Here is a 26,016-nt window from a genome sequence, read left to right as displayed (position 1 = left end):
TTTTTAAATCATATAACAAGAACAACTAGCATGTGTGGCCCCCTGTGTTCCGGGCCCCCTAACTCTTCACGGTCCACCCCATATCTCGTCTTTTTGATGAGCGGAACAGCCTGTGAAAGAACAAAATAACAATGATAAAAGGGTTGGGAGGGTGGGAGCATTGTTATATTGAGTCTCCATTTATTCGTGCATTTCAATTGCGCAATCTGGAATTGCACTTCATAACTGTATACTTTATATAACAATGCTTGTTCAAAGCCTACACTTGGCTAAGCACGGTCCTGCCAAATGACGCATTGTGTACCGGCTTGTAATAAAACTTACGAAACATCGTATCGGTGGACCAGTCAGCCATTTTTATAATGTCGGTAACAGACAGGCCTGCTCTGGCTGCCGTAGATGAAGCAGCGCCTCTTGTAGAGTGAGCCTTAAATGTGTTTGAGTCGATACCAGCGGAAAGGATGCCTTTCAACTAGTGGGCTAGGGTTGCAGAGGTCACCGGTTTGTGAGGTCTATGTTGGCTAAAAACAGCTTGTTGGGGAGAGCGGGGTCAACTGGTCTGAACTCAGTTGTTCGACGCTCATAGTCTCTTAGACATTCACAGGGGCAAAGGAGATTATTCTGTTAGAAACTGCAGTGAAAAGAGACCTTTAAACTGTTACCCACACGATCTGACTTAGTATGTTCGGGGAAGTTAAAGAAGACTCTTTCCGGATGATGTTTCCTGAATCGGAGATCATGTGCTGCAAATTCTGATCCACGCTCTGCAGAGGTGAGGGCTAGCAGTAATACTAGCTTTACAGACAGTTGTTTAATGGACAATGATGCATTGTGTCCTAACGATTTTACATATATGTGTGCCTGATAGACGTCCCAGGATGCGGTATATCTCGGAAGGGGTGGTTTCCTTTGAAATATACCTTTCATCACTTGGCACACTAAGGGGTGTTGGCCAACACATAAGCCATCCACCTTAGGAAGGATCCCTGAAATAGCTGATCTATAAACGTTAATGGTGCGATGCTCTCTTCTATTTTCATATTGTGCAGCTAAAAAATTCACAATGTCTTGGATAGAGGCAGAAAGGGGATTACCTAATTTGTTGTTTAACACACCAGCTATCGCATTTGCGCCAGGCTGGGTCATAGGATTTTGAGGTTTGGCTGCGCCAGGCGGACAAGAGCAGCTGTTGAGCTGAGCCTGAAACCCCGCTCGAAGCATATCGTTCCCTGAGACAAGCCAGCCTGCTAGTTGAAGGCGAGGAAGGGGATGTGGGTTCCCCTCCCTGTACAGTAGTTGTGGGTTGACTGGGAGCAGGCGAGGGAAGTCTATGCTGAGTTCTAATAGCATGGGATACCACGGCTGGGTTTCCCATACTGGTGTCAGCAAGCACAGACACTGGACTCTCTGTTTCAATACTTGTGCCAGGCACCGACCTACTAGATTGAATGGTGGGAATGCATAACCCCTCATCTGGGACCAATCCAGAGTGAAGGCATCCATTGCTTCCGCCACTCGGTCTGGTCTCCAGCTCACAAACCTTGGGAGTTGGTTCGTGAGACGGGTTGCAAAGAGGTCGACCTGAAGCTGTCCCCATAACAAGTTTAGGAATGAAAAAAATTTCTGGGTCTAGTATCCAATCGGAAGAGTCCCTGTCTACCCTGGACTGTGTCTGCGACCACATTGTGAACAACTGGAATGTGTTGAGCACTTATAATGATTTGTCTTTCAAGACACCACTGCCATATGTCGTAAACTAGACTGGCCAGGACAGGAGAATGGCCCCTTATCTTGTTTATGTATACAATGGCTGTGGTATTGTCCATTAGCAGTTTTATTTGGACATATGTCTTGTCCTTGCAGAAGGATTTTATTGCAAACCCTCCTGCTATCAATTCTAAGCAGTTGATGTGGTGGAAACGTTCTTGGTTTGACCACAGACCCCCTGTTCGGACGCCACTGCAGGAGGCCCCCCATCCTAAGGTTGACGCATCGGTCTCTATGACACTATCGTTTTGACTTTTTAACAGGGACTTTCCGTTCCAGGCTGCCAAATGGTCCCTCCACCATGTCAACTCCTCTTGAGCTGCATGGTCTATGGTCAACAGGGTCTCGTAATCCAGACTTTTCTTTAGAGCTAAGTGTTTCGCTTTCTGCAAGAACTGGTAGTGCAGGGAAAGGGGGGGGGGGGCTGGGAAAACTGCCTGAATGGATGCCGACAATTTTCCCAGAAGTCGTGACAAATCCCGAACTGACACTCTCGGATCCTCTAGCATAGGATTTTCTAGCATTCCCGTTTTATGCCTCTGATCTTGTCCCTTTGGGAGGGACTTGGACATTGTTTCCGAGTTTACCAAGAAACCTAGAAACTCTAGCTCCTGTGTAGGGCTAAAAATTGATTTTTTTCTGTTGATAACAAAACCTAGATTGCTTAGCAGTGAGGCGGCGGTATTCGAGTGTTTCTAGAGCCAGTTCTTTGGACGCAGACATAATTGGGATGTCGTCCAAGAAAATGATTAGTCGGATACCCCTTTTCCTCAAGTGTGCTACTACTGGTTTGAGAATTTTGGTAAAGACCCGAGGATCACTTGCCAAGCCAAATGGGAGGGAAAGAAACTGCCAGAGTTAGTTTTTCCACCTGAAGCGCAGGTACTTTTAGTCCTGTTTCGAAATTGGGATTGTCAAATGGGCATCTTTTAGGACTATTTTGTTCAAAAGATCGCTCCTTCGCAAGAGATCTTTTAACATTGTCATCCCTTCAATCTTGAAATTTTGGTTTCCAGGAAATGACTGAGACCCTTGAGGTTTATCACAGGTCCCTCCCTTTTGGGTACAGTGAATAATAAGGGCCTTACGTACTGGTTTTCGAAAGGTTAACTGTGGCTGAGAACCCTGATAATTGCCCCTTTGTTTGTCTAGGGCAATAACCTCTGAATCTATTATCTCCATTTGCTGGGGTGTGAGATTCATGACTGGTACCGTAAGCTGGTATGGCTCCTGTACAAACTCTAATTTGTGGTCGAGATAGACTCTAGGACCCATGGGTCGTTTGTTAATTCTAGCCAATTTGAATAAAAGTGAGCTGTTCGCCCCCTATGACTAGGTTTTCCTGGGGAGGTGTGATAAACATACCATGACTGTTTATTGTTGAGGTGTTGACTGGGTTGAGCTGGGCATAAATCCTCTGTCCCTTCTCCTGATTGGTCTGGTTGATCTGAACTGACCCCGACCTCTTGTGCTGTACTGGCCGTACGCTGTGCCTCCCCGCTGCCATGTTCCTGACGAGGGACAAATGAAGCCTTTGCTGTTTCTGCACGCTGCTTGAGGCGTTGCTAAAACTCTTGGCCAAATAGCTTTTTGCCATTATTTTTCCATGTTTCATTGGATAGAGAAGTATACTTTGGCCCAATCTTGGACAACACATGTGTCCTGTGCGAAGCAAAAAGACGAGATATGGGGTGGACCGTGAAGAGAAGGGGCCCGGAACACAGAGGACCCACACGTTAGTTTTTCTGGTTATTTGATTTAAGAAGCTGTATTTCAGCGAAGAAAAAGCATTGTTATATGAAGTCGACAGTTATGAAGTGCAATCACAATACATGTATGTACAAAACAATAAATAAACGAGAGTACAGAAGCACCTCAATCACGTGGTCACCTCAACCCCGACATAATTTCATCCATAAAAGCTGCCCTCCAGTCACTGGTAAACGCAAATACTTAATCCTCCTCCTTGAGCTTGTAGATGATGATTGCGTAGAATAAAGCGGAGACTAGGAATCAAATGACCACGAAAATGAAAGTAGAGGCGCCTGCAAAATACACAACTTTTTCGTGTTTCTGGGATTGTCCGAGCAATAAGGGAGTTCACGCAGTATTCAGCAGAATTAAAAGAGTATATATGGAACAGCGATCATTGACGGTTGAAGCAGTTATCGCCAGCGACCAGATGAATAATATCGTGAATATCCGAGCGTTAGTCGAAAGGTGACGAGTCTTCAGCGGAAATACTACGGCGATCAATCGTTCCGTCGCAATGGCAACAAAAGTAAAGGCCGGGACGCCGACGGATGCGTAGATCACGGAGTATATATATAATCTTACACGTGTAACTTGGTCATGCGGATTGCACCACCCAAACGGAGTAATAGAAGGTTCAGCTTGATCGGTATGCAAAAAACCGGGTAGCCAAGATCCGACAGTGCCATTTTTGCAATGAGTAGGTTTGTTGCGTGCGCATATAAGGGTTTTGGCGGACAATGATAATGATGACGGTATTGCCCGCTGTGCTAAGAATGGCAAGAGAAAAATAGCCACCATTAGCGCTATGTGTGATGTCGAACTAGCGAAGATATCAAATGGGCATTCTATGGTCGAGTTTGATTGGATTGTGCTGTTCAATGAAGTACTATTCTCCCAATTATGCGCCATACCGTTGTTTTTGTCTATAACCACTTAACGTCCCCTTATGCCTAGTGCACACTAGCGACATATCGACATAACGACATAGGCGAGCGCACTCTTATCTTCGACACACCGACATAGACATAACGATATAAGAGAAAAAACATGTCTTTTCTTTTATGTCATTATGTTCATGTCGTTATGTCGGGCTAAACATAGTGCGCCCATGTCGTTATGTTTTTATGTTGCTAGTGTGCACAAGGCATTAGAAAGCAATATTGCTAGACCAAGTCAGTGCTATCTCCATAGATTTAAGAATCTTGATTGAAGAGCAGAGCACAAGTCAATAAGTACAACTAGAAACACAATACAGAGAAGCTGTAGAAAAGCTAGATGGTCTGTGTAGGCGTGGTGTAGTTAAGGTATAAATCAACCCAAGGTTGAAAAAGTATGTTGAACGCCTCTGTGAAACAGAATGGTTGCGCTGACATTTCGAGCGTTAGCCCTTCGTCGGTTGTCGGGGCAAAAAAAAAAAAAAAAAAAAAAAGAAAAGAAAGCAGGTCAAAAAAAATTTACAGCCTTCAAAAATACCCTCCCCAAATTTTTGGGGGCCTCCTGTTTAGGGGATTTTTGGACTTGGATTTGAGGGAGGTCACAATTTTTGACCCCAGGGTTTTGCAAAAACACAGCCCCCCAGTTATTAAAGACCGCTCTCAAACTCATTTGTATACACAAAGTGATTTAAACAAAAAAAAATGAAAATCTCCAAAAAATCAAAATGTTGGTTAAAAACAATGCGTGAATCCAATATGAACCAATTGACATATTTACTTTACGAACATTCCCCGTTGGTAATGACAATGCATCTCTCTCTTGTTAGTAACATCTGAGTAAACAGTTAGAGGGGGGAGGGTGGTTTGGATATTTTCTGGAACTACACATTCATAATCAGGATTTTGATTAGATTTCGTACCTAACAGGAGTAAAGGGGATATTTGTTGCATTAAGATATCAGGATTACATCGTTGACGAAGGGCAAAATGACTGAAACAAAATTTAATCTAGATATGCAATCAGATAAACAGAGTTAATTTTATGATAAAAAATACAATGGAGCATCAAAAAAGGAAATCCAGGCCGCAAATACAGATACATCGATATATCCAAAATTGAGTAAGTGAAATATTTAATGACGACCATTCTCTTTGTCTTCCATTCTCTTTGTCCTCCATCTTACAGGCTGTAAAAAGTGCTTTTTTGCTTCAAGGTTGCTGATCTACTGTAATCTTCCTACATCTACACCTTACCATCGCACGCAACGTTGCAAGCAACCCATGACGATAATTCTAAATGAATGCAAAATAAATATAAGGGTTGAGTGCACAACTCGAACGCAACATGAAGTCGGCCAAAGGAAAAAATGTGCTAATCCAGCAAGATAACCGCCGGTGTCTGTAGATGCTCCACATTCCCAGAATCCTAAGCGGTGAGATAACGAAAGCAAACACGATCACCACGGCAACCGTCATCATGATTACTCTCCTTGAGCGTGCTTCCTCCCTAGCAACGCGCTCTGATGTCTGCTTTCCAGGGATTTTGCGCATGCGTAGTTTACGATGAGAACTGTACAGAACACGGTGAGAAGTAGGAGCGGGAAGACAAAGAGCGCAAATAAATCATAGCTGCGCCGTAATTTGAGGAACCACGCGGTTAAAACGCAGTAGGAAAAGTCACGGTACTCTATGAGCTCGAATTTCAATACGTCAATGAAGTAAAACGCAAAGGACAAATCCCAGATAGTTGCGATGGTTAAGATACGCGATCGTGTTGTACGTAGCTTTGCCTTGAGTGGGAACAGTACAGCGAAGAAGCGATCAAAAGCTATGGCCATCATGCTGAGTATAGATACAGAGATAGATTCGGATATCAGAAATACAGACAAGCGACAGAAGATGGACCCAAGAGCGCCGTGAATATGCCACGCGGGTCCATTAAACCTGTAGTACAAATGAAGAGGGACGTAAACGATAGGGAGTAGTAGATCAGAGATGGCCATTTCGAGGATGAGTAGGTTTGTGGCTGTTCTCATATGGAGGTCCTGTGGATTATGCTAATAATAAGCGAGTTCCCTATTATGCTAAAGAAGGCGATCGCTATGTAGCCGATGTTAAGCGCCATTATTTTGGTAGGAGTATTAAACAGTTCCATGCACGGTGCAACGTTACTTGAGTTTATTATTCCACTGTTATTTATGATAATATCAATTGTTGATTGATATCCACAATACTAAAGCAAATACGAAAGAATGGTTATTTTCTTGACAAAACAAAACTTCGATGATAAAGTGGAATGTCCCACAACCTTTTAAAGGAAGAAGTTCTTAAGCACAAGGAAATCTCCAAACCTAAGTGCTGTGCGTTGTTGCTACTGCCCCCGTTGTTGTTGCCGCCTCTTGTTATTTGGTCGACAAAGAAAGATAAAAGCGAACAGCCAGCTGATGTTCTTGAGTGTAGGTTTCCAACTACATCATATATCTCATTCACTGTGCATACGCCAAAATAAATGGGGAAAAAGGAAGGGTAATTTTTTTAAAGTTTTTCTTCTTGCCCTTTGTTCTATGCCTCAGCCTAAGGAAGATCTCCAAACTTCGATATGCGATCTGCTTTGTTGTAGTTGCCAGTTATTGTTGCTGCAGTGGTTGCCTTTGTTGGCAATTCGTCGACTATTCCATTACTATAATTTCAATTACTATGCCTAACCTGGGAAGTTCTTTGAGAGTTGCACTTCAATTTTAACGAAAGACATACATTCGACATACAGACATACATTCGCTGATGGACGTTTTGAAATTGGCTTTCTTGTATGGGTTTGACTTGATGTGCCGTAACAATTCTAATCTTCAAACGATGTATATTACCAGAACTATATATAACCAAAAGCTCTTGATGTTAAAAGATTAAAAGTTATTAAAATTGCTCACGTAGCGTCCATGTCTGAGCGGCTGCTAGAAAAACTTTTGTAATACGTTAGAAGTGTGATCTTTCTTATTAAAAAAAGCAATCAAATCAGGGAAAACTGTCGCTATTGGACAAACAGTGATCTATTAGCACTGGTCACCGCCCGGATGTAAAATACTGCCAATAGTAGCTAGGGCAACAGAGACCCATTGCTTTAATTTTTTCCGTCGTCGTCAAAGAAATGGTTTCAACAGCATGCAGACCCTTGTTTACTCAGCAAACCCATCGACATTTTAAGCCCAATAACAGCACAAATACACGTGTAGAAAAGTCGAATTTATTTTCAAAATTCAGTTATAGTTCGTATTACATTCGTTCATTCTCTCCAAAGTCAATGTAACATTAAACACAGGGGGGATTTACGCCGTTCTGGGTAGGCATTTTTACAAACACTGTTAGAAGTGTTATTTCAGTAAGCAACGTTTGATATCTACTTAGCTCGAGCTTTATGCTGTACATGTTACTGTATATTTTAGACCCGCACAAATATGCTACTTAGATGTCACTCATTTTTCCTGTGCTATTTTTATGAAATTCGAAAGGTAAATAAATATAAGATTCTCCTGAAAATCGAAAACATTCATTTTTGTGCATTTATTGTTCCTATAAATTTCGGATAGACTAACTTGTTCATATTACAACCTCTTAACCTTATTATTCCTTTCCAAACGTATTGGTACAGAGAATTTAATAACAGATAATCATTTCTAAGTTCTGTTAAAACTTATGGTATTTCAAAATGTTATCACCTTGAACAAAAGAGACATTTTATAAAAGCAAAAGGAAGAAGTGACAATACTTCATAATCTAGAGCTGCGGGGTATAATGCGTCTATGATCTAGGTTGTCACTAAAAACAACCCCTGGCCAATCAATGTCTTGCTTTGTGCAGTTAAATGTTTTTTTTTGGGGGGGCGAAACCATGCAAGAAATTCATTGGCCATGATACCTTAGGCATGTTTGAAATATACTTGCATCGTTGCGACCACATAAAGATACATACGAAACGATTATAAAGATTCGTACCATTGGTATTTCTAAATACAGATGAATTACGATCACTCGAATTGTACAGAAATAAAGCATCTTTCTTTATCGAAGTGAATACTGATTTTCTAGACCCTTGATAGCTCGAGCTCCATTTTTCCAAACAATTTGACTCATCATGAAGGCCCAAGTTAAAGGGAATCAGCTGTATATATTAATAGAGGTTGACGCCAAGAGGACCACATTTAGATTTTGACTGAGGCAAACTATTGAAACCGCGACTTTGAAAAGTACCCTTTCTATCGAAGATCGCAGCTGGATGAAAGCCCGCTATACATGAAGGTTGAATTTTAAATTTGGCTCCATAACGGTCTATATCTTTATCTAAACATCTCATGAACTTGCTATGCGATTGACGTCTGCGAGGTTCCTTACCTTCCGTCACGCTGACATCACAATGTTACATTACTACAAATCTGTTGACCTATCTTGACATTCCGATATCTACTTGTGCGCCTTTACTTCTTTGATTCTTCTTTAGTTAGAATAGCATTCCTAGAATTCAAATACAGAGAGAATCGTTAGTTTGGTAAGCTAGAAATCGAAATCGGATTCAAAGATTATGGTTCTCGATTTGATTAGTGAAGTTATGGAAATTGGACTATTGAAGTAGCACACCGGCATTTTCGCCAACTTCTTAACTCACGTTGTTCGAGAATCCATTTACTATTTTTTATGTCTACGAAAACAAAAGGGCGTGACGCAAGCGGTTCATTTCTTGAAAAGTGTCATATTTATATGAATAATATCTTAACTTTTAAGAGCGCATGCGCACTTATTTCAAATAAAGTTGTACCTATAGAATCCATGTAATAACCTGCAGCGATTCATGGGTATCAAAGAAATAAGCAAATAAGCGTGGACCAAAAAAAAAAAAAAAACAGGTGTAAAAAAGCGTCATACTAATGAGAGCGTAAATGCTCTTTGACTAACCTATAGTGTTCCTGTAAGCTTGTCGAAACATCGGGACTCGTACATTCACACAGCGTTCCCACAAAGGGAGTAATTGCTAGCACATTCTTGGCAAGCAGAGTGACAGGAACACTGTGGAACTCCTTGACAACATCACTTACTAACTTTTCCCTAGAAAGAGATGAATACCTCTGTTAGACAGGTAGGAAGACAAGAACCCCATTAAACTCTTACCTTGGAATGAGCAGGGCCGTAATAGGGGGTGCGGCACTGGGGGCACGTACCCTCCAATATCAAATAAACACAAGGAAATGACCAGTAGAAGCGTAGATGTGCCCCCCCCCCCCCCCCAATATTTTCTTAATGTTTCTGTATCGATTGCCAATGGTGCAATTGACGCTTTTAAACAACAGTGATAACACTGTTGAGGCATTCAACGCTTTACTACTTTTATCCTCTAAGGATAGGGCTAAGTTAGATGTCCGCTTTCTCTTAACGTTCTATTCTACAAAAGATTATATTCGACTCTGGTATATGGAAAATTGTCTTAAATGGCCGGGCCATAGGCTCGATTACTAGCCGTTTCAGTGAGTCCGCAGTACATGTTCCCATCAGTTAGTTGGTCGGAGGAGCATAAGACCCTCAACGCCCGACATCGGCTGGAAATATAACATAGCAATACAACAGCTGTATTTGTAAGCTTACCATAACTGATGGAAGTCACCCATGCTTTCGTCCATTGAACTTGAGAGTGAAGAGCACGACTTCAGAAGAGAGTTTAATAGACTAGCGCCGAACTATAAAACAAGAATAGAGAGAAAAAACATACTTGAATTACCCTACTCAGCATGCGCTGTCTTAAAACCTTTCACCACTAAATGCCTTCGGCAGATGCTTTTCCTGCCAACACAAACAAAAGAGCATGCGAAAAATAGAGACGCGGCACAGTGAACTGATAGAAACAAACAGGAAAAGAGCTCTGCTAGTAGGCCAACCACCAAAGGACTCTAAAGAGGCCACGCCTTTGCTATCCAGCAAGCAGCATGCGCTGTCTTAAAACCTTTCACCACCAAATGCTTTCGGCAGATGCTTTTCCTGCCAACATAAACAAAAGAGAATGCGAAACCACAGAGACGCGGCACAGTGAACTGATAGAAACAAACAGGAAAAGAGCTCTGCTAGTAGGCCAACCACCAAAGGCCTCTAAAGAGGCCACGCCTTTGCTATCCAGCAAGCTTTGTAACCTGGATTCTGTCAGTGGTAAAAGGTTTATGAAAATCCCAAAACTCTAAAGGTGGTCGGGATAACATGCAACAAAAACTGTTCGCGATACGTTGTATCGTAGAAAGTTTTTGACCGTGTAACATATCGCGCAACACAACTTTCCGCACATCATTTCACTCGGCAACATGTTTTGGAACCCGCTTCAAAAACATGCAACACAGAATGACGAATATCTGGAAAGTTATTCCGTGTGACATTTGCTTGGCAACATGTCAGAATAGATACGATATAATGTATCGCGAAAAGTTGTAACGCACCTACTTGTTGTAACACCACCTTGCAACACCACCTCAACAAAGGAAAACAGTGACTATCATGCAATATTTGCTACTGGTTGCCTTACTTGATTAGGTAGAATGGTGTGAAGTGCTGAGGTGTCGTCTGCATAGACCATGTGCCGGAGAGACTCGTACAGTACTGCTGATGATCCTTGGTCCACGACACGTGACACAGGAGTGATTAACAGCGGTAAAACCTGCAAAAGATGACCAGGTGAGACAAATACAGAGATTGGAAAAACTGACACGATCACAGCAGTAAAACCTGCATACGATATGTGCGACATGACGAGTGAGACAAGCACAAATAGAGGAACTCAACGGTCTTATAAACAACAACGACAAAGGTGGGATCAACTGTGATAACATCTGCGTATGTAGGGCAACTTAACACCTGCATATAAAGACCAGTGGGAGAGACGGGTACGAGGGAATAAATAGATAAGCTGATAAGACCTTTGTTATATCGGGCAGGTTTACTAAACAACGTGTGAAACCGAGATGATGATCAGTGAAAATACGTAAAAGAATTCCAAAAGAACTACTGTAGTATCGAATAAGGACATCTTCTCACCTCATCTTGGCTATCTTTCTTAATAACAGAAATGACATTCCGTGTTAATGCCAGCAGAACTGCCTCCGCTTGGGGCTGAAACAACAACAACAAAAAATAAAATTGAGGTTCAGTAGATGGGAAATGTCTTAGGAGCAGCTATCGTGGTCGATAAGTACAGCAGAGCTAGATTACGGAACTGTCTTTTTCTATAATATGTACCTGCTTCAAGGCTGGTAGCACACGACTTAGTAGCACCTTGCCTTTCCTCACTGACATCAACTGCACAAAGTACTCCTCATCGCATCTATAGAGATCAAAGAGTAGATCGATATATAAAGTAAGGGTACACTCTCACCATATGGACGGCAAATATTGTAAGAAAGTGGTAAATAACAAATTACAGCGATTTTCAATAATCAGAGAACTTTGGTCCATCCCAACTGCAAAAAACCCTTCCGCCCTCTGACTAATATTTTGTGCCACTTCAATTCGGGCTCGGAAGCCAAATGCCATTTAGTAGTTGTAAATAATTGGCGAGATTTCAGAGATTATTGAAAACCACAGTAATCAATTAAACAAAAGACTCACTTTCCCCCTATAGACTCTGAGCGAATGTTGAGCTTTAGCAGGTTGAAAAGCTTCAGACCAGTGGACTGTTGCGCCTCCAGTAGAGAATTCCTGAATAGTCAAGATATAATGTAAGTTTGGGCAGCTATTGGTTAGATTGAGGCAACAACAGCATCACCATCAGAAATTATAGACATTGGATAGCAAAACAAAACAGACTAAGCAGGGTAAAAAGGTTCGATATACGATTTAATGCTCAAAAAACAAATACAGGAAATTGGCACTTTCTTAAAATCTAAGCCTTGAGACTTGGGCCCTGACCTAAAGGCTATTCATCATTAATACTGTCGGCAAGTTTTTTTGTGAAGCCATTACGGACAGACCATTAGGAAAATGTTAGGGAGGTGCTTAGAAGTTTTTTTCTGGGTGTGTTGACAGGATATAGGGTATTATGAAATATAGATTTTTTGTTTCTTTTGCCCCACCCTCCCTTACAATAAAACACCAAAAAAAAGTTGGGTGTGGTCGTACTCACCTTTCTTCTGGATGGACGTGTGTTATCTTCCGTTCTAGATCATCCAGTTGGAGTAGGTACTCATAAGCCTAGAAAAAGAAATGGCGGTCAAATATATAGACTTTTGCTATCATTCACTTACTTAAGCAACCTCACAAAATTGCTGCCATTTTAAAAATGCAAAAACGTTTGTTGAGTGAAAATTGTTTTGCAGGAACAAATTAATGCTTGTAACACAGACATGGTGTTTATAACTCCTGCGTATACCTTCTCAATGGCTGATAATATCTGACGTCGACGTTTGATGTCTTTTGTTGATGAGCTGGACTGCTTATCCTGGAATACAAAATCATCTATGCATTCCACAAAACTTTACAGGTCTGACATGATTTCAGTAAAAAAATAATACTTATCCAGTGATGTGTTAATTCTTTTGCTGCATCTGCAAACCTTGTACAGTGTGTCTCGTTTAACGTTTTATATCCCAGTATAGGGAAGACAGACAATACAGAAGTAGGCCTGATGAAGGACAGCAAGGAAAGTTTGAAACGTTGTAATCTTTAGACTTTTGTTTTGCCTGTCTTCCCTATACTTCTTTTCCTCCCTAAATGCATAACCATTGTAATAACTTGAAGATTGAAAGAGGTGCCAGATGAACTTACCTGTTCTGAAGCCTTGCTGATGTGGTCGATAGCAACCATCTGTCTTGGATGAGATACAGATGAAGCAGAGACCTTTCCAAGAGTTCCTTGGAAATCCACTAGAATTATAAATCACAAAAATTGGAACTATTCTAATTTTGAAATCATCAGTATCCTCATTACTCTAAGCGAGCCTTGCCCCATGACAGGGTTCCAATGCTTTTCTTTAATGTCAGCTTGACAATTCTTTAAGAAAATGAAGAAAATACCATAATTTGCTCACATGGCTTATAGTTCCTCTCTTCTCTTTGAAACTGCGGTAGAGCCATCTGTGTTGTGTTTTCACCATCTCGCATCTCACCCTGTTTAGCCCTCTCTTTGGCCTGCTTGCGTCTGATGTAAGTCTAAGCAAAGATCAATGGGTATCAGAAATACAATGCACATTCACCTATTAAAAAAAACGTGGCAAATGGTAGTTCTAAAGACAACAGCTGTTTGTGGTTTTTTTTATTATTATAAGCTTGAATTAAATCATTTATCCATATCTTCCTGAATGTATTTGGTAGAGCTTGCTCTAACACAAAACAGCTGCAGCAGTTCCTTATTAAAGAAATAAGTTCCTTGTCAAAGAAATGAATCAAAACTACGCTTTATGTTATCACCTGGTTTTGGTGATCTTTGAAGTTTTATTGCTTATAAAATATCAGTGAAACCTTACTTTTTAAACATGAATTAAACAATAAAATTATAGTTCCTCTGTTTTCGAAGCACTTAGAGTATGTAAACCAAATACATTACAGTCAGTTTCTAATCCCGTGTTTAGCATTAGATCTAGCGTTCATTTGTCCCCTGTTTCACCTCGAATGAATCTATACAGTATGTCTACACGTATTTTCCCTATCTGATGCACATTCTTCAAATAGTAGCATTGTCAGTGTAGGTATCTGCTAAGAGGACAGTCAAGTCTATGTATGTTCCCCATCTGGTGCACATGCCATGGGTAAAGCCATGTGCACGGTGTTTTAGAGAACACATGATCATTCTCAGCCTGCTGCCATCCTCAAGACGAGACATGAAAACAGTGAGTGCTGATCACTGGCTATGCCACAAGTGTAACACAGTGTTTGTGATGTCAAACACAAACACGCTGACTTACTTGTGGAGGGTGTATTTGGTGTAGTACAATATAACTACAACATACACAGTGACCTTACCACCCGAACTAGCCATAGAATATTTAATACTTATGTAGGAGGGTACATGTGGGAAACCGTACTGATACAAAAATTTTCCATAGGCATACTGTAGATCCAGCCCATCCAGTATAGTACAAACAGTCTAGACATACCTGGAAATAAAAGTCATCCAGATCTGGCATGCTACTTGTTAGCTGCAACAACTGTATTTTGATGATCCACTCTTTCTCTCGCCTGGTCATTAACCCAGCATATGGATCATGCGCTGCCATATGCTCATCACATGTCAGTATCTCATGGATCTTCTTCTCTAAGTCCGTCTGTTGGTGGACGTGACGATTGTCATCAAGGTAATGGCCACGCCTGTCTTGGAAGTTTCGGTCGTACTGGTTGCGGTTGTTTGGGAAGTTCCTGTATTGATTGGGGTGTGGCTGAGGTGTTGAGTAGCGGTGTCGCTGGTTCATCTGGTAGTTCATCATGTTACCATGGTGCATCAAGTGCGCTGAGAATAGAAAAAAAATACTTCTTGCAGACTACTCACCCATGAACCACTGCAGGTTAAGATACATGGATTTTTGGGTGCAGCCTTATTTAAAATTAGCTGTATATGTATATTGATATTCACATCTAAAACATCCCATTTACAGACTGGATCACCCTCACAGTAAAATATCAATTCTGACATTGTAAATTCCCACTTTTCTTTTTCTTTTCATGATTCAAGAGCACATAACCAATCAGTAACTGTAGTGTATTTTTAGAAGACAGTTGAGGGTATGTATGTTCCTCATCTGGTGCACATGCCATGGGTAAAGCCATGTGCACAGTGTTTTAGAGAACACATGATCATACTCAGCATGCTGCCATCCTCAAAACGAGACATGAAAACAGTGAGTGTTGGTCACTGGCTGTGCCACAAGTGTAACACAGTGTTAGTGATGTCATACACAAACACGCTGACTTACTTGTGGAGGGTACAGTATATACTGTATATATCTTACTTATCATTAGGTTAATCAGGTTTAGCACAGGTGACCTGCTTCTACATTACAATTGCTTGCATTACTACGGAGCTACCTCAGAAAGTTGGAACACAAGGCTCTAATTAGTCTATATACTGTACAGTACTTTCAACAATTCAAATTTAAGGCCAAGAAACATAAAGATACTTTCAGTGTCTCCACCAGCTATCAACGCATTTAAGCAGAGGTGAGAGACCCACTATGCTGACAAACTATTACACCGGACCGACCTGATAAACGTTTGTTTATCTACATAATAGTACTTATAGCCAACACTTCACACTAAGTCTCTACAGTAGAGTATCTCAGTACAGACAAGTAAAAGATAGATATTCATACTATAAGAAATCCACATACCTGGATCAGAGTGCATCATGGGAACAGGCGGCCTCTGGAACTGCGGTGGAGGGGTGCGCATAAAGCCCTGTATTGGGCTGCCCATACTGGGAAGGGGGTGCTTGCCTGCCATCTGCCGGCCTTGGAACATCTGAGGGGGCATTGGATAGGGTCGATGCTGCTGCTAAAATACAACACAAGTAGCATAGTTTATCATCCAAAAGTATGAAATAAATGTGCTTTGTACACTTTCAAATTGAAATTTGAAAGAATGATTTTTTTATTGGAGCTACAATACAACGAAACAGATTGGTACCCTCTTCAATACCTTTCATAATATTTCAGATGCACCCTTCAAAGTTGTGGTGAAAAGTGCAAATATAATAAAATGCATATACTTTGGTACATGTAGATCCTTGCCATGATAGGCCCCTGAGGGGCTTCTCGTGACATGTTAGGTGTGGACAAGACTTAGGGTATTCCAGTGGGCATTGCTTGTTACATGTAGAGCCTTACCATGACAGGCCCCTGAGGGGTGTGACGCATCATGTTAGGTGATGGTGGCCTCTGAGGTGTCATCATTGGGTGTGGCTGCCCCCTAACCATGCCTTGTCCCTGTGGAGTGCGCTGCATAATGTTGGGTGACGTCGAACCTTGCATGTAGCCCTGGGGTGTCATTAATGGGTGTGGTATTCCAGGTGGCGGTCTGATTCTGCCTGAAGAGGGTGTTGCTATCCTAGGATCTACTTGGGCTCTTGGTGGAGTGTTATGGGAGAACTCCTTTTCAAGGTCTTCAAGGCGAATAGCGTTGACGGGTGGCTTTTTGATAAAGCTGCTAGGAGGTAGGAGGTTTTCTGGCTTTGGCATAGCTTTGATAATAGCATCATCCTGGAAGCACAATTGAAATGTAGTTGTCATCGTTCTTCGATATTCTGGTAATAAGGTTTAAATAACGGTAAGAAATACAACATTCCTTGTTTTATCAGGTACTGTTTTACTGTAGGATCCATGAAAGTGTATACATGTACTGTACATTCAAACACAGAATGTGTTCATTTACCGCGCGATTGAGATTGTTACAAAAATAAACCACTTTGCTATGCAGGACATCATGTGTGTTAGTTTTGTAAGGGGAGTTATCAGTTGCGCTGTTGGGGGTGTGGGGCTCGGATTATGAAGTGGATTATGTTTGTCAACAGGGTCTTTGATCGTATCATTGGCCCGAAGATATTGGATATGCGTAGTGTCAGCACGAAGTGCCGACGAAGGATGCACAAAGTGCATTGCAAGCCTCGGAGAGGCGAGAAAAATAGAGGGGAGTGAAACTGTGGTGGGCGTGATGGCTCTAAGCCAATCAGAACCGCAGTTTCGGTAAACAAAACACATTCTGCCGTGCTCCCTTGCTTGAGTAGGGACTTCATATGGGTTGTAAAGGGAGGGCATTAAACAAAACCTGATTCTATAGCAGGGAATAAGGGATAAGCAAGGGACTGTTTAATATTTTAACTATCTTACCCAAGGTCAAACAGCAAAATCAAATAAAGTATAGAAAAATAAGGACACCTTTTCTACAGCAGGTTTGATCTCTGATAAAACAACATCAAAACGTACTACAAGCAGGATCACCTGGAGTAAGTGCTAAATGTGAAATGCAGCTAAGTATAACTAAGTATAAGTATAAAAAAACAGTATGGATATCAAACATTAAACTACATTATAGATGTGCACTGTAACCAAGCTCAAATCTATGAGACCACTTCACAATCAATTAGTTACACTTACTACACTTTCTACAAACCTCAAATGCTGGAGAGTAAGGGCGTCGGCCAGGGGTGTGTTTTCTGTCATATGGGACCCGATTGCCTGACAATGCATCAACAACCCGTTCTTTGTTAACACGATCAGGGGAAGCCCAGATGTTAGAAGAAGGAGAAATCTGAAGTCACACACAAAAAAAAAAAAATAGCATGTATGTAACATACAGTAATGCAGTAACCATGTATTAGGAATTATATTGGAATTTTTAATAGCATAATATAGCAGATCTAGGGGGAGAGTTAAATACCGAGGACAGAGGCAGTTCGCCGTAAAAACATGTTTTATGGCGAACTGCTGACGTCCGTGGTAGAAAAAGGGGAAAAGAGACAAAACTCGATAATTAGTTTACTTTTTCGAAAAAACCAAACAAGGTTCAGGTTATTATTGACCAGCAAGAACACCCAGCTGAGTTGGTGGTTGATTGCACAAATTTGAAAAGTTCATTAATTCAATACTGTACACAATCAAAATTAACATTTAGAGAGAGTGGGGCTGCTCCATGCATGGACTCAATTCCCAAAGGTGGAGCTGAATCGCAAAATTTTCGTAACTTGGAGTTTTGGTGTGAGCACGCTGGGAGAATGGAGCTCAACGACATAGAAGAAGGGCAACTTTTTTTTATTACGCCAAATATCTTTTTTCAAGAACTGTAATGTCAACGACAATGAATAAGCGGAACGAGTAGACACCTCAGATAGCCACACCACAGCCTACAGTAACTTTGCTAGTGGAATAATTTTCAAAAATTACAGATAAAAATTTTGCTGAACTTGTTGAATTTCGAGGGTTACAAAAAATACAAATTTTGATTTTATGACAACTAAATTGATGCATTATTAAATAGTTCTTGTTATCAAATCTGTGGTGAAAAAGTGGTGTTTTTTGCTCATTTTTACTCGAAAAGGGGTTTAAACCCCCCTTTGGGCTGCCAATAAGCCATATGTAACATAAAAAAATACCCCCTCCCCCGTTTGTCACTGAACCAAACCCCCCCTTTAGCGAAAAGCTAGATCCGCCCCTGCAATAAGAAAATGAAAGATTAAGAAGTGAACTGTATTGGAACAGGCTGTATGTTGGCCAGTGTTACTTTAGAGGGATGCAGATTGGTATGCATGCAGTTGCAATGTGTATTAGGATTTGAGCAACATGTATTGCTACATGTATTGCTATAGTACCATGCCGTTAATTGTTGATTCATCACAATAGTTTTTATTGCTTTTTGATGACACAGATTAAAGACAAGAAACATATACAAGATTTATGTTTTGGTCCTTACTGGACCTTTTCCAGGCTTCTTAAAAGTAAAGCTACCAATAAGTCTTAATAAATATGAACATTTGGCAGAGTCAAATACAGTACAAGTATTCAGTGATTCTGTATTAGATTCTACTTTGAGAAATCAACAACTTGGGTTTATTGATTTTTTCTACAGGAACCAGTTATTCCCTTGTTTACTCCGTTTCCCTTATATATAAAGTGAGTTATTTCTTTGTTTCAACCAAACCTCACCAGTTCTTGTAGAGATGTGGCTGATGTCGGGCTGGATAATGGAGAAGACCCATTCCAAGCAGATGGCATAGGGGGAATATCCTGCAATTAACACACCACAACATAGGTATTTATAATACTAAATAATGGTTTATTGACTTGTGCTTTGGCACCTAGCAAACCACAACAAATATGTCGGAAAGCACAGTAACAACCAGTGTCTCTGTACACATTTTGCATTCATAAAAACCTATAAAATATATAGAATGAGGAAAAAGTACAGTCCAAGCTCTAGTAAGCAACCACCTTTGGGAACTAAAAATTGAGGTTGTCAAAGAGCTGGTCTCTAACAAAAGCTTAAAAACAAAAGAAAAACTTTGTTGGTGGTTTGAAATTGAGGTCATTAACAGTCGCTAAGAGAGCTTCATCTGTAGTGACATGTACAGTACAGCAAAATAAAGTAGGGTTAGAATTGTATATTGCTGGCATATTAAAGTATATTTAGTAACATGCTTGATAAGCTGATGGATATGGACATTTGTGAATCGGAATAAGGAATAAGTAACATGGCAGCATGGTAAACGCTTGTTGATAGCCTTTTATAACAGACAGTATCTTATATCCAAAAGATGTGCATGCTTTCTTTCATTCATCATTGGCAGTCCGTCGAGGCGACGATGACTGTTCTATTGTGTTGGTCCTTTGATCTTAACTCTCCATGCTGGACGATCCCGAGCAGTGGTTTGCCAAGAGTTTGAGCTTATATCCCTCCACTTCAGGTTCCTCTTTACCACATCTTTGAACCTGAGTCTAGGCCGACCCTGATTCCTGGTCCCTGTCGTGAGCTGAGAGTAGAGCAGCTGCCTAGGCAATCTGTCAGTGTCCATGCGGTGAACATGCCCAGTCCATCTGAGATTTTTCTCAATGAGTGTGTCAGCCATTGACCGTAATCCGGTCCTCTTGTATATCTCTTTGTTTGTGACTTTATCCATCCAAGTAATTTTCATTATTTCTCTCAGATGTCGCATCATATATGCATGTAAATTTTTCACCTGGCTGCGATATACAGTCCATGTTTCTGCACCGTATACTAGGGCAGATAAGACAACTGCTCGATAGACCTTGCCTTTAACCTTGAGCGATACGTGATGGTTGTCCCACAGCCGCTCTCTCAGCTTAGCATATGCTGCGCTGGCCTTCCCCTTTCTGAAGGTGATCTCATTATCTATTCGTGCATGCTTTCTTTACAAGTGTTCATTAATAACACAGAGGGGGGGAGGGGGGGAAGATTTTTATTAAGACACCTAAAAATTTCAGAGCCGCCCTTTCATTGTAAACATTTTTTTTGCCCCCCCCCCTTTACTGAACCCCAAAATTGTCTTTATTTTTCCCTTAGAGGGCCTTTTTTTATCAGAGCCCCCCCTTTTGGTGGGGCTCTGATCAATATCCCCCATCAATATCTTCCATCCCCCCTTGGTGTATTTAATGAACACTCCCTTACCAAATAACTACCTTATATCCAGATGATGTGTATGGCTTAGGGGTATCATCATCCTCATCAACCAACTTAGCCAGGGTCTGCTCGAGAATCTCCTGGAGAGAGAGAAAAAGTAACATGCAATGAAAAAAAATACTAAAACTGCATTGTATTGCTACAACCTGCATCGTTTCACAAATTAAAATCCAGGGTATAGTAGAAATGCAAGCCATGTGTACCAAAGAATACAAGCCACTCAAAGACTTTTTTACCTCTTCCTGTTCCAAGTTAGCCTCATCATCATCATCATCTTCAGTCACGCCCACTTTCTGACGACAGTGCTCGTTCTTGCTGACTAAGGATTGATTTGTTGCTTTGTCAAGGTCAATACCTGCAAGCTTCTTGTGCGCAATCTCCCAGTCATCCTCTGAAAAACACATAGGCAATGTGGTGACTATCAGGAGAGTATGAAAAACATGTAGGCAATGTGGTGACTACCAGGAGAGTATGAAAAACACGTAGGCAATATGGTGACTACCAGGAGAGTAAGAAAAATATGTAGGCAATGTGTTGACTACCAGGAGAGTAAGAAAAACATATAGGCAATGTGGTGACTATCAGGAGAGTATGAAAAACATGTAGGCAATGTGGTGACTAACAAAGAGTATGAAAAATACATAGGCAACGTGGTGACTATCAGGAGAGTATAAAAAACACGTAGGCAATGTGGTGACTACCAGGAGAGTATGAAAAACATGTAGGCAATGTGTTGACTACCAGGAGAGTATGAAAAACATGTAGGCAATGTGGTGACTACCAGGAGTATGAAAAACATGTAGGCAATGTGGTGACTACCAGGAGTATGAAAAACATGTAGGCAATGTGGTGACTACCAAGAGAGTATGAAAAACACATAGGCAATGTGGTAACTACCAGGAAAGTATGAAAAACATGTAGGCAATGTGGTGACTATCAGGAAAGTATGAAAACACGTAGGCAATGTGGTGACTACCAGGAGAGTATGAAAAACACGTAGGCAATGTGGTGACTACCAGGAGAGTAAGAAAAATACGTAGGCAATGTGTTGACTACCAGGAGAGTAAGAAAAACATATAGGCAATGTGGTAACTACCAGGAGAGTATGGAAAACATGTAGGCAATGTGTTGACTACAAGGAAAGTATGGAAAACATGTAGGCAATGTGGTGACTACCAGGACAGTAAAATAAAACAATGATAACAAAAATATATAAAAAAAGAATAAGGAATTATTTTAGACTTGATAATTTCCACATTTTCGTTTCTCAAAGCAAGACCAAGACTGCTACAGTATGTCAGAATAGAAACATGTTTCAAATGAGTTCACCTTACATCATTTAAGCCAGAAAATTCTGTATCGGAGTGTTAATAAATTAATACAGCAAAACAGGTTATGACACTCCAAGTGAAACCTTATTTACACTATGTGTACATGGCTACAGTAGATGTGTGTATTAACAAAGAACATGTTCAATGTATAAATGTTTAATTAAAATCTATCTAAAGTAATTATTGACAGCTAATACTATTTTTACGGTATAGGAAAGCATCGTTTATCAGAGTATATCTAGGTAATTTTAATGATAAAGAGTAAATTATTCAATAATTGGCTAAACTAAATTTTGGAACAGTCTCAGAGGTAAATATGTACTGTAAATTTGCTTTTTATCGTGAATAAATTAAAAGAATATCAATTATTTTTAAACAGTAAATGAGTGCTCTGCTTCACGGTTCCTTTGAAACTTCTGTAAAAAAGTGTATGTAGCTGAGTACTACAACGAGTGGAATTAATACAATAAAGTAAAACCAAAACAAAAAGGATATAATAACTCACTGATAGTTACAGCCTTTACAACAAACAAAAATGGCACCAAAATATAACAGGATAATACATTCTTAACAAGGCTTGGAAAGCATCGATTATACTTGAGCCAGGAACATACAACAACTATAATTTGTAAGTGCAAGTTCATATAAAACAAAAGTGAAACTACTTTCGCCTCGCTCAAGAACCTCTGCTGCGTTCAAACACGTGAAAATCGAAACTAGTAAGAAATTCGGTAAAGCAATAAATGAAGACAGCCATCATTCCCTCGTGTTATAAAAAGCACGAGTGTATTTTTACCTAGTGCTCCGGAGCCAAAAGTATCTTCGTTAAGCAAATCATAGTCATCATCCAAGTTCTTCAAAGTGGGGTCAAGTTTTTCTAATTCCTCGTCTTCGAAAGACTGCAAAGCAATAAAAATAAAATTGAATAGAGATACCGGGAAAGCTGTAAAAGGTCTTGGTGTAAGAAAGACTAGCGTTTGGCTATTAAGTTAGTAAAACTTACTGGCATTTGCGTGTTGAATCCAAAAAAAGATTCGCCCGCCATCTTGTCATGGTGGAAGGAAATGTGTAGCGCAGGCGCGCAGGTAATGGTCACGTGGTAAAGCGAGAATGTGTCGCATCCACAGGAAGCCCGTATTAGCGCTATGGAACGGCGTGCGTTTTTTGTTGCTTGCGCGGTTTTGTTGGGTTTCAGAGCAGCCCCGTCCGCCCTGACTTCGCTCGGGGCGCTCCTCACACTTGCACTAGCTCTCTCACGGGCGGACATTACTACTGCTACTGCTACTACTATTATTATTATTATTATTATTATTATTATTATTATTATTATTATTATTATTATTATTATTATTATTATTATTATTATTATTATTATTATTTATTTATTTTTTTCTTGCTTTTTTATCGCTCTAGAGCTTTTTAAGTCGGGAATTTCTAAGTAAACTTGCAGGAATTCGTGTTTACTACGATTTTGGAAATGGAGCCTAACTCCAAACGTTTTAGAATATCACAGGTTTCCCGCGCGCTCGCCCAGCCTCTTTTAGACCATTTAGAAAAACGACAGGCATTGATTGATATACATTACTAATGCCAAACGAACCAAGCGCTTCTTATTAATCTTATTTTTTGCATGTAGACATGCACACATAATGATAATGAATATTCTTCAGTTCTTTATAAATGACGCGAACGCTCATGGTAGGCCCCGTGAAGACCCCCGTGCAGTACTTCATGACACTAATTTGTACACGTATTCGTATGCCACACACACCCGCACATAACTACACGCACTATGTAACGAGAGCAACAGGAAGTCCGCGTGAAAGCATGGGTTCACCGCTGTGGCTGGTATAGGTTGAATACTGGCCCGGACTGTGAATTTTTCCGAGTTTATGCCTTGTGTCACAGGAGATGGAAATATTTCTCCTGTGTTTTTAGCCTTCTCGGCTATAAGGACAGTAAAACCGAAGGTACATGTTGCAGTACTTTACGCTATTAAGAATCGAAGGGACGTAAGCGAACCACTGGGGACACAATAAGCCCTCTAGCAGTGGCCACCCCCAGTGACAATGCTTACTAACAATACACACATGGGGGGACTTGATGTGGGGCCGTAGTGCCTTGTGGACCAGTAAAACTGATGGAAAGTTATATTGCACAACAGCGGCAAACTGGCAAAAACAAAAGCAATTGCTTATATGATAAGGGCGGTGATGCGCTCACGCTTTTCTTGTGCCTGTTTTGCAACAGAAGCAATGTTGCTTATCAAAGGTGGGATACCTGTGTCTTTGAAATGTGCATGAATGAAAACAGATGTGGAAAACATCCACTCCGTCATCAATGTCAAAGGTCAGCGGGATTCTCTTCGATCATGCTATAACTTGAACCGTGTTGCCAGAATTAGCTAGATAGACGCGAGTTATGGAATCCGGCAAGAGGCAAAATGGCTTTAGACTTACAAACTCAAAGATGTTTGATGTCGAGTCTCACACAAACAAAGTTGAGGCAAACAAGTTGGGGAACACCCTTCGTACTTTGAGTTCACAAGAGAAGATTGTGCGTCGAATGATGACAAAGGAACAAGAGGCAATCCGCAAGCAGTTGGAACGAATCAAACAAGTCAAACGAGATAAAAGACTCGAGAGCGAAAAACGAAAATCAGATAGCACACTTTCAGGTGAACGCCCTTCGCCAGCTTTCAAGAGGACATCAAGGCAGCTGCGATCAAAAAGCGTTCAAGTACATAACCAAGCCGACTTAACGCTTTACGCAAACAAAGATGATCGTGATTTTGATACAGATATATGCGATTTGGGAATTGGAGAGGGTGTTCTTCGTGATGGTATGAGTACATATAAACGGGATGTATCAGAAAATGCAAGGAATGGAAATACAGCGAGGCCTATCGTACACAAAGTACCAACTGTACGCAAAGTAGGTCGTAGTAAGAGTGTGCCGGCGGTTTTGTACTACGAGCAATACACAACAAGTGTAGGCAATGACATAGAGGATACAAAAATAATATGTAATCAGAGTGATAAGGGATATTATTACAAAGACTTATCAGTATCGCCCTTACCGAACGAGAGCGGAGTAACATCACCCAATAATACGCCCACGCCTAAGCTCCTTGGACGTGACCGGATCGAAAACAAGCTTCCTCCAATCACTGGGGAGCTAGCGCCGAAATTTGTTGAAAATAGAACCGTTGCAGAATTAAAGCCGGCTGTAAGGTCAGCTAAAGAAGCTGACCTTGTTGATGTACAAGATCAATTTAAAGATCAGTTGAAAACTGGTGTTGCTGGATTATCAGCAAATCTCATGGAGATTTGTGACTTATCCACGAAATCCGAACCAAGCAACATGAAGCGCAAACAATCCCTTAATATCTTTGTGCATTCTGAGCCAGCAAAAGCAGAGACAGTGTCAATAATGGACATTTAGCGTGATGGTTTACTCCAGCATCCGGCGAGACAGAGCAGACCCGACGGAATACGATTTGCGTGTGGAGGGTTATGGCCTGAGCCCGCGATCATATCACCACGCGATCAAGCACGAAATGCAGGCGGTTATTACTTGATGAAGGGGAAGGGGGTGGGGGTGTACTCCTAGCTACACGCCTGAGACGGAACCACTCATGCCAAATATTTCTCTCTGGCGAGATTTTACCGAGCGTGAAGGTAGAGGAGCAGCTAAAGGAGCTGACTGAGTTTACAGAGCTGTGGAACTGATAGCTTGTGATGGCCTCAGTTTACTTCCGGAGGTCCGTCGGAAACCTCAACCGGCAAAAGACAAAAGAATCTATTAGAATCCGCGCTATAAAACGGGCCATCCGCTCTAAATTATCAGTCAAATCCTCGAAGAAACTTACAAAAGACACACTGCTTTTAAAATTTTGAAATATTTTCCGCAGTTTCCGTTAAAAATCATCGGAGATTGTTACATAATCTACCGGAATGAAAACTGGTGACAATGCGGCTTTTATACATGGTTATACTCCGGTACACTTTGCGTATCATATGTAAAGTACCTAGCTTAACACTGCATGGCAACCGCTGAGAGGGGACTAGCTTGCCGCTTCCACTTCTCAAAA

At 40.9% G+C, this 26,016-nt stretch overlaps 1 protein-coding gene across 2 annotated transcripts; it reads right to left on the bottom strand.

Moving 5' to 3' along the window:
- Window positions 1-7,684: 7,684 nt before the first annotated feature.
- LOC5509850 (protein PAT1 homolog 1) lies at window positions 7,685-23,020 on the bottom strand. 2 transcript variants are annotated; one of them, XM_032378887.2, is made up of 20 exons: window positions 22,927-23,020; window positions 22,720-22,822; window positions 20,829-20,983; window positions 20,592-20,672; window positions 19,101-19,181; window positions 17,572-17,709; window positions 16,290-16,661; window positions 15,795-15,957; window positions 14,568-14,917; window positions 13,503-13,623; window positions 13,241-13,338; window positions 12,846-12,914; window positions 12,600-12,667; window positions 12,086-12,175; window positions 11,717-11,801; window positions 11,516-11,590; window positions 11,007-11,138; window positions 10,085-10,176; window positions 9,401-9,550; window positions 7,685-8,962 (listed from the first exon to the last, which is right to left on the bottom strand). In XM_032378887.2, the coding sequence occupies exons 1-20, from the start codon at window positions 22,966-22,968 to the stop codon at window positions 8,926-8,928; spliced, it is 2,502 nt and encodes an 833-aa protein (XP_032234778.2). In that variant the 5' UTR covers window positions 22,969-23,020; the 3' UTR covers window positions 7,685-8,925. The 2 variants fall into 2 exon arrangements, with proteins under 2 accessions (XP_032234778.2, XP_048578651.1); XM_048722694.1 differs by having other exon boundaries at window positions 15,795-15,954.
- Between the last annotated feature and the right edge of the window lie 2,996 nt (window positions 23,021-26,016).

This window comes from Nematostella vectensis, chromosome 15, assembly GCF_932526225.1.
Source record: "Nematostella vectensis chromosome 15, jaNemVect1.1, whole genome shotgun sequence".
In the NCBI taxonomy this organism is placed as follows: Eukaryota; Metazoa; Cnidaria; class Anthozoa; order Actiniaria; family Edwardsiidae; genus Nematostella; species Nematostella vectensis.
This window is presented reverse-complemented; position numbering and strand designations above follow the sequence as displayed.

Coding starts and splice junctions, on each gene's coding strand:
- LOC5509850 (XM_032378887.2), bottom strand. CDS start 22,968: ATGGCGGGCGAATCTTTTTTTGGATTCAACACGCAAATGCCA. Junction 22,823..22,926: donor GATTCAACACGCAAATGCCA/GTAAGTTTTACT, acceptor ATTGCTTTGCAG/TCTTTCGAAGACGAGGAATT. Junction 12,915..13,240: donor TCAGCAAGGCTTCAGAACAG/GTAAGTTCATCT, acceptor TTTGTATTCCAG/GATAAGCAGTCCAGCTCATC.